The sequence below is a fragment of the Crocodylus porosus genome, unplaced genomic scaffold (assembly GCF_001723895.1).
Source record: "Crocodylus porosus isolate Cpor-Errol unplaced genomic scaffold, CroPor_comp1, whole genome shotgun sequence".
Classification (NCBI taxonomy): domain Eukaryota; kingdom Metazoa; phylum Chordata; order Crocodylia; family Crocodylidae; genus Crocodylus; species Crocodylus porosus.
This window is the reverse complement of record NW_017728913.1, coordinates 11,514,195-11,523,877: the sequence shown is the minus strand read 5'-3', so window position 1 is coordinate 11,523,877 and position 9,683 is coordinate 11,514,195. Positions and strand designations below refer to the sequence as shown.

General features: G+C 41.3%; 1 protein-coding gene across 1 annotated transcript in view; it reads right to left on the bottom strand.

Annotated features, from left to right (window-relative positions):
* The window catches only part of MND1 (meiotic nuclear divisions 1), a 67,597-nt gene that overhangs the window by 57,599 nt on the left and 315 nt on the right, over positions 1–9,683 (bottom strand). The window contains exons 2-4 of the mRNA XM_019534495.1: positions 5,346–5,411; positions 3,760–3,817; positions 206–354 (exon numbers count right to left, since the gene is read on the bottom strand). Of these exons, the coding sequence (XP_019390040.1) occupies positions 206–354; positions 3,760–3,817; positions 5,346–5,411 (273 nt within the window). The remainder of the gene's footprint in view (positions 1–205; positions 355–3,759; positions 3,818–5,345; positions 5,412–9,683) is intronic.

The following is a 9,683-nucleotide window of genomic DNA, read 5'->3' as shown; positions in this document are numbered from 1 at the left end:
ATCTTCTGAAAGCTGAACCATATATTTTAATGCACCCCTCTGCTTCCAAATGGACTTTTCCGATGGAAGAACAGGATAGCAGAAAAATAACTTCATTATCTGGTTGCTAATGAAGCTGCTGATATGTAGCAAGGACTGTCAAACAATGAAAAATTTTACCCCTTACAGGCAAACAAGCAGTCTTTTTCCCCCAACACAGATTTACCTGAGTCTCCAGTTCTTCCAATTTACGCTTCCTGGCATGAAGAGCCTTACTTGGGAAAGCCCAAAAATAATTGGAAGTTCCAATCCTATCAGTGTCCACCATCCCATCATCAACTAAACTTTGCAGGACTTCTTTCACCGACATGGCAGCTAAAAAACAAAAGCAACCCATTTTAAAATTAAGTAGACCCAATAAAGAAAAAAATTAGTAGCAAATAAGTAAGCATAACAGAAGCTTATGTACTTCTACCTGTTCTCATCTTCCCCAGGAACTGCTTACAGAACCACAACAGCATAAATGTACCATATTTGCTATGGAGCCAGGCTGGAGCCATGCTCTGTGCCGCAGGCTGTAGGAAGGAAGGAGCCTGCCAGCAAAGAGCAAAGGTAAAGTGTGCGGGGTGGAGTGGGGGGGAAGAAGCGGTGTGGATGTGGGGAAGAGACGAAGGGGGAACTGGGGAAGCCTGAGGCTGTGGAGGGGATGGGGGGGCAGCACAATGGGAGGGTTAGTGTGAGGGGGAGGGAAAGCAGGCAGCAGGGGGCAAGCTGCCTGCCTCTTTCACTGGCTGCCCCACTATTCTCACACTGCATGCCCCTTACCATCTGCCTCCTGCCATCCCCCACTGCCTGCCCCATTACAGTGCCCCTCATCACTTCATTAAGGATGAATTTAAGGTGATCCTCCAATAATTAGATTTCATACACGGAAACTTATAATACATTTATACATTTTCCATGTGTAGAATCAAATTATTGGGGAGTCATCTTATATTTCGGTAAATACAGTAACTCTTACCCCATGAACATATTTCTGAAGAGACTACTCCATTTTGGCATCTGCCTGATGCTACAAACCACTCATACAGAGAATCCTTTTGAAGTCAATGGCAATATTGTGCACAAAACAATTTATTAAAGAAAATTTGCTATCAGTTTCCCATTGTGGGTCCTGATCTAATCCAGCTTGAAATATATTTATCAATAAAGGAAATCAGCTGATAGATTAATATGATCTGGAAGAAGGCGAGATAAACCTATTTAGTGAAAAGGACATGACCTGTGATCTTGCATAGATAAGCCTGTAGTGTTTGGTCAAGATGGAGTACTCAAGGGCAGACCCATAAATTTCTCTTCTGGACAAATGCTCTTTTGGTCTCCGAAGTTGCCAGGAATCAAGTTACATGGAACAAATTCCATTTTCTGTGGCAAAATATGCTTTCATGATGTTACATTTTATGCTATAGTCTTAAGAGTCTTTAAGAGTCTGTTTTAATAGCTTAAATCAGGGGTTGGCAGCCTATGGCCTACAAGGCCACCAAGCCCACGGAGCTGAGGGACTACACTACAGCCAGGTGGCAGACGGCTTCATCCATGCTGCAGCCAAGGTGGCAAAAAAAAACCAAACTAGGTTCCTTCTGCCCGCCACTTGAAAATGTTGTCAATGACTACCTTCACTGGGGTCAGAAACATTTTCTGGTAGGGAAACCAGATGACCCAGCATGGGTCTGAAGCAGGAAGGCACGAGAACGTGGCTGTGTTCACTGTTTCTTCCTGCCACCCAGCTATAGTGTGGCACAGGGAGAGCCTGCCTCCACTGAAGCTCCAGCCAGCTGACTGCAGCACAAAGTAGGGACAGCTCCACCAAAGCTCCTGGCAGCCAGTTGTGGTGCAGGGGAGCAGAAGTCACAGCTCTGCAGGCCAAACCCAGAGCCTCCAGGCTGGATCCATCTCATGGGCTACAGATTACCAACCTCTGCTTTACATTACTTTAAGATTCAAGCCAACCATACACTTGAGGTAATGTAGAAGGGAAACTAAAAGTGAAAGACTGATGACTAAAGCCTAAGACAGAGATATTGTGAAAAGGAATAATCTGTTACCACATAATTAAAAACAGCATCATTATATATACTCACCCCCATACAGGAGGGCAGATTACCAGTTGTCCATGCAACCTTAATTCTAACACTTCTTAACTAGTAATTTTTTTAAATTGTATCTGGTAATTTCCACTCTAAGCAATCAACAGCTGCAGAGGAACTGGGAGAACATGTATTACATTAATTTCTATTAAGCTGTCAGATGGAAGGTCATTCTCTTAATCAGACAGGCTAAAAAAATTTTAATGGATTATGACCCACACTTGCCCAAGAAAGTTTCCCATTCAACACAGGCAGTAGAATTTTTCAAGGCTGAAAATAAGAAACAATTAAATTAATGATCTTCAGTAACTATTCTTCAATACTCAGGTGTAAAGAAGCTTCTAAAGGATTCTACTGGCAGATTATATATGGTTTGATTGTATTATAAAGGTTTGTGAGAGAGTCTCTACAGTAATTTAAAAAAAATCTTATTTAACATCCCATGAATACAAATAAATGTCCTTTGATATACTCTTGCATCTCTAGAGGCTTCTATGAGTACCTTTTATCTGCTAACATAACTGAAAAATAACGTACCACTGCAGTAATGTACGTGGAGTTATAGCAGATCCCCCTGTAGCTCTTACAACACAACTGCTTTTTCTTGATCTATAATAGCTCTGTTATCACCATCACACAGATGTATAAATCAAGAAAGTGGACATTCGGTCTCACTGTTCATATAGGCATGAGAACAGAACATTTAAAAAAATCTAAAGTTTGCCCAAGATAAGTTATCCTGGGCCATAATCGTAACTAATGGGCATCAGATTTCTATTGATGGTCCTGGATATTAAACCTGAGATACTTTCTATGTAAAACTGCTTTGTAGTACTGTTGGAGAAATGTAACAGAAAACTATTTGTGTACATATTTGGAGCCAAATTTTAAGATGTCAAAGATTAAAATCTGTCACTTAAATCCACAGTTAGCCAACAATGCATCATGATTCTCAAGAGATGAAGAGCACCCAGTGATCTCAATGGGATCTCAGCTTCTCTGAGAATCGCATTATATATTTAGAAAGTGTGAATTTCAGGATCCAGTCTTTTGTAACCCACACTTGTAAGCTTTGGCCTTCATGTCCAATATACTATATTGTTCTGATTATGTTGACCTTGCATATAGTCAATCCCCTATTTTCAAGTTCAATTTTAGGAACAACAGCTTTTTCCCTGTATGTAATTCAGTAAGTATAGATAAAGACTATGCACTGCTATTGCTCTTGTGAATCAAATAATAAAAGAAAGGACACAATGGACTAAACATTTTTTACTTGGTGTTTTAGTGTGTGCCCATAATAGTAAAAATGCTGGCAGCCCCATTATAAGTCAGTCAAAAATCAATCAGCTAGGAGGGTGGGGTTTTTTCTTCTTTTTGAGGAAACAAGGTAGACTTATAATCAGTCCAATATAGTAAGTTACATATATCAGTAATAAAGTAGTTGCATTCTGTCTTTGTGTTTATTCAAACTAGACCACCACCACAAACCAATAAACTGATGCAGTTAGTTGTCTTTGCACCAAGAAAAGAAAAGCAGTCCTGCAAAATGAGAATTTGCAAAGTAAGGCCTCTCCACTAAACAGTATGTAATGCCTCCACATATTTTTTTTAAAATGCTGTAAACACTTACTAATTCCTTTTTCTTTGGGAGCAATCTTCTCTACATCCTTTAATTGGAACACATCTTTCTGCTCAAACACAAAAAGTACATCAGCTCTGAAAGACCCATGCTAAATTAATCCCAAGAAATACCCAAGAAAAATCTAACATATACTTATTATTCCAGAAAAATTTGCATTTTACTCGTAATTAAAGAACTCAAGTAATTTAAAAATAAAAGAAACTGCCTTTTGTCATAATCCATGCTCTTTGTTACTCTAATTTAATTGCATCATTACATGGTACAACTTCAGGTCTGAGTGGCTAAAACCTCAATAAATCTGATGAAGTAGGCTATCAGCTATAGGAGCTTATGCCTGTCCGATCTACTTAGACTCTAATGGCATCTATATATGTGCTCTGGGGTGAGAGCTGCTCTAATTAAAATGCCCACAGCTTCTTGTGTATTCAGCATCCTGCGCTTCAAAATGACTGCGGGAGCGCTTTACCTAAAGGTCACTTGACAAGCTTTAGGTAAAGCACCCCCACCGCCATTTTGAAACATGGGAACACTTGAATACGCATGATGGTGAGGCTGCTGGAGCATTCTAACAAGAATACTTGAGCAGATTCAATTAATCTAATTGTTCTAATCTAATTAGAATGCATTGGAGCAGGCACCCCACACATGTACAGGCACCCTAAGGTGGTACCCTGCCATGTTTTCTGCCTGACTTCTGACTAAGACGGTTAACTACTGTCTCTTCAGACATTCTGCACTGATGAGGCACTGAAGCATACCAGTACAATTATGATTAATAATACATTAAATTTATATGTGAATTACTTATGTCAGAAGCCCAATGAAACCTCTGCTGTAGGATTGTCATTCTGATCTCCCCTACATACTGCCTCCTTTAGTGTGTACTCTCTGATCCGTCCCTTTCTGACTCTCCAACTTCAATTGCTTCCGTGTCCCAATTTGATCGTTCCTGTCATACTGCAGTGACAGTGTGAAATTGACAATATCTGGATCCTACAGAACAAGTCAAGTAGTGAGAATGTCCCAAATGCCCAATACTTTCACTTTGTTGCTGCACTGTACGTGAACTGAAGTTCTTCAGGTCAACCTCTGACGTATGGCAACCCCCATACAATGAAAAGGGCTTGAGAAATATATTTCAGCAGCCATTACCGACATTATGGAAAATCTAACTTAGGTTTTCTTGGCTTTTGTACTTTAATCTGAAAAGTCTACAGGAAACTGATAGCACTACATTTGAAAGCATTACAGGAAACACAATTCTTTTAGTTATTCCACTTCACTGTCGATGACTCATCCATTGCTGACAAAAAGGGTCAACATAACATACAGCTGAACTGGTGCCAAATTCTATTCAGCACCAGTTCAACTGCATCTACTGTCAGCAACTGCTGGTTCTGCAAGTACAAATGAAGCCAATCTGGTCTAGGAAAAAAAAGCTAACTAAAAAATTTAACAGTGATGAAATCAAAAAGATATTTCCCACTACAGTACCCACAGTAGACAGTTAAGTGCATTGTGAATTCTAACCACTGGGCCCAAGTGAACGATGATAAATAAAAAATTCTACTTACTGTTTCAAAAAATATTTCCATCATGCGGCTTCTCTTCTCTTCAACACTCAGTCCTCTTTTCTTGGACTAAAATGGGAGAACATAGATACTGCAGTTTAATACCAGAGCATCCTAGGAATTGCTATTTTGTTCAGAACTCACACTTGTTAATCCTAGAGCTATTTCTTTGATTTCTCCTTAAATAAATGAACATCCCACACAACTCCCTCAGGACAGACTTCTTCACAAAGGAAGACCTTTCCATGCTAATCTACCAAAAACATTAATGGTCTCAAGGAATTGATTTGCTAAGCAATCTACTACATTTCCTACTCACTGTCCTTTATTTTTTTTACATCCCCATAATTCCTTATCCATCTTACCTTACTAGCTCTAAAAAAGGTATTCCATTCAATCTGGGAAGTCTATTCAAATGCTCAATTGCCCTTAAAAAAGCAGAAATATAGTTATTTCTACTCTTTACACAGTGGGGGACTTGCTTTTGTTGGACTCCTTCACTACTGTAAACATTGTTTTTATTACAGTGAAGCTACTAATGTGAAATACAGGTCATTAAAAAAAAAAGACAGCTGTTTCCCTCCAAGTCCCTCAACCATTCTGGGGGTATTTCTAACTTTTTACATGATTTTTTTCCCTACATCTGTATCTAACAGTTTGCAGGGGATACTGACTGAACACATGGGAGAACAGCGGAATAGGTTTCACGCAAGTTGCTGCCTACTACCAAAAAGTAGAAATGAGAACTATTTTCTGCTCCAGTATTTTGTAGTTATATTACACTTGAGGATAGCTTATAACTGGACTGTCCAACTTCCAGGCAGCTGGGGTTGTCCCTCCCCTCCAGGTGTGGTCCACAGTCCTGGGGATTGCACAAGGCGCAGGCTACAAACTGAGGACTGCTCGCTGTGCAGGCACCCCCTTCCCAGGGGTCTTCCTCGGGGTGCAAGCAGTGTGGAGCATTCAGGTCCAATGTGGAATACCCAGCTCCCCCACTCCAACATGTGCTGCATGGCCAGCTTGGCTCTCGCCTTTCCTCTCATTCAGGCATACGGTGTGAACAGCCTACCCTTGCCCCTGCAGCACACACAGCCTGGCTCCCCCAGTCCCACACAACACCCTCCTCTCCTCCCCTCACAGCCATACACCCACTTACAATGGGGGCAGCTCAGCCCCTCTGCCACTGCCTGCACAGCAGACACCTTGGTCCCAAAGGAGCAGCAGCAAGAAGAAAACCGAAGAGAGAGGGGTAGCCTGGAGAGCCCAGCTGCAGAGGCAGGAGCAATGATGGGGGCACAGCCTAAACCTTCAGGAACTGCAGGCAGCTTACAGGCCACCAGGTAATCAGCCCTGGTTTATAACCATAGGATGCTAATTTTTTTTCAGACAGATGGGATTTTCAAGTAGAAGTGTGCCTTTAAACCTGGTAGCCTACCATTTGAATCAAACTAACAGACTGATAAAATGTATTGTGCATGTTTCTTGTACATGGAACATGTATTAGCTAGAGGAAAAGTTATCTGGTGAGTTCCTAGAATAGGTGGATAGGTGTAGAGATTTGGCAGGGGCGGCAGGGAGGGAAATCAGGCCTCGTTTCTGCTACTCCTAACATATTCCAAGCTTCCACCAAGCAAAAGCAACGCAATGTTTGTTAGTTTCACTACTGCTTCCTTCTGAAACAAGCTACATGCTGCTGGTGCAAAGGTTTGAAATCAGTAGCTGCAAATATCAATAAAGACAATGACTGGGGTTTAAAAAAAAAATCTGTCTCATGCAAAAACCTGTACTTCAGAAGACTGATGATGAACCATCAATGATGCATACACAAGAAACAGCAGTAATGCAAGGTATCAAACCTGACCTAACCAATACAAATGAATGAAATATGAATTTTCATTTCTACCTAGGAGAATTTTACAGTCTCTGCTCTCTCCTATACCTGATAGAAAAGCGTGTGCACACCCAAAAGCCTGCAAATATCCAGTTGGTCTAATAGAAGATATCACCTCTTCCACAAGTTTTGACTCCTTTTGATCTAACCAAAGCCTTCTAAATCAGATGAACCTTATATTCAGCTATACCACATTGGGTTATTGACTTCCCAACCAGTTACTATGACAAACACCCTGATGTTACAAATACTAAAATATTGCATCACTATGTAAGTGAGAAAAATAAATGACAAGCAATTTTCTTTTCCCCTTCCCCCTCAAACAGCTTAGTAATCTCAGCAGTGATAAAATTAAAGACAATGATATGCAACATGATATTTTAACTAAGGTTTGGCATCATGCTGTATAAATTTTACTTGAGTGTGGAAAAGATCCTTTAGGCTCATGTGACTGTGTTGACCTAAATACAACCACAATGAAGCTATTATAGATTTTATTCGCATCTGGATGTATGGGAAACTGCACATGTAAATCCTCCCCAAACCCTTCTACATTGCAATTTTGCTATGGTATGATTACTGGGCCTAGTTCAAGCTATGTTTCCATGGTCTATTGTAACAGTTGCAGCCTCCAGGTAAAATTAATTTGATCTATGGGCAGCCTGCCATAACCGGATAAAAAGAATAACAGACACAGCTTTAAAGGTGTTTACTGGAAATAATATGGAGAGCTGCTAATTAATATTGCATTGAACAGGGCCAAAGAAAAATAAATTAAATAAATTGGAGATAGAATGGAAAAAGTCCTGACATTTAAATTCATGAACCCCCTCATTAGACAAAGGACTACCAGGATGGTAACTATGTGCAGCTGTTATACATAACACTGGGCAATTTCACCACAAAATGGTACAAGATATTTCCCCACCAAAAGAATGATTGCAGGGAAAACTTTATCTCCTCATCTAAAGCACTGACAAGAGGGAGACTAAAAGCAACATCAAGCATACCATCAAATTCAGAAAAAAACAAAGGAATGGGTCCAATGTTATCAGATTCTACTAAAACCAAAATGATGCAACCCATATCATGCTCTACAGAGAACCAGAAAAGTACTCTAGTGCCGCTACCCAGCTCTGTATGGGTTTATGCTGTGGACAGAAAATTTGCCATCTCCCAGAGACCCCCAGGATTCAAGTTGTTTTCTTCTGGACCAGTGGTGCTCAAACTTTTACCTATGCAGGCCAGATGAGTGATGCGGGGCTGGTTCGCAGTGGATCAGGGTCTTACCTAAACCAGTAATGCTGCACATCTATCTTTCTATGTGTGCGCATGTGCACACATACATAGACCTCTGTGTGTGTGTGTATATATATTGTTTGTGTGTGTGCACATGCATGCATATACCTGTGTGCACATCTGTGTATATCCGTGTGCATTTGTGTGTATACAGTTGTGCATATACCCGTGTGGATACATGTGTGCACATTTGTGTATACATACCCGTGTGTGCGTGCACATTTGTGTATACATGTGTGCATATACAGGTAGTCCTTGACTTACGATTCGCAGTTACAAGGTTTATAAATTAACACCTTGTTTCAACTTCCTGACGTCAGTTTCAACTTTACAACACTTGATCCAACACCACGCCATGCCAGAGAACAGGTTCGCTGTGTTGTACATCTCCCTGGAGAACATCCCTCCCAACTTCCTCGAACCTTTTCTTTAAGCAAGCAGACAAGACTCCAGAAAAATCCTGCAGCCAAGACTCCCGAGAAGACTCCAGCCAAGAACCCTTCAAAAAGCCCATCCAAAACCCCTTCAAAAAGTCCAGCAAAGTCATCTCAAAGAAGTCCTTCCAGACCAATATGTTCTCTATTTACAATATAAATACATTAATGTAGTGATATTGTTCATCTATAATAGATTGAGTACAAACTTCTGGGGTATTTTTAGTGAAAATAGGGTATCGGTCCTTGGTTCAGGAACCGATCCCCATTTATAACGTTGTTTCCTGTGGGAAAAAATTGGTTCCGAGTTACAGCATTTCGACTTTCGACTTTTTGCAGTTTTCAGGAACCAATAGTGTCTTAAGTCCGAGGACTCCCTGTACATATTTGCATATTCCTGTGTGTGCACATTCAAGTGTCCGTGCGTGCGTGTCCGCACATTCCTTTGCATGCATATCTGTGTCTGTGCATACCCGTATCTGTGCGTATACATATGAACACGGGGGCATGTGTGTTTGTGTACACACGAACATACACACACACTCCGCCCCCCCCATTATGGGCACACGCACCCGCTCCCCCCCATAAGCTGCTACCAGTCCCCCACTGCTAAGTCTGCGGCCGCGCGGGGATGTCGGGGCCCGAGGCCAGGCGAAGGCCCGCTCCCACACAGCGGCTGCTCCCCGCGGATCCCGGCAGAAGGGAAGGGTCGGGGCG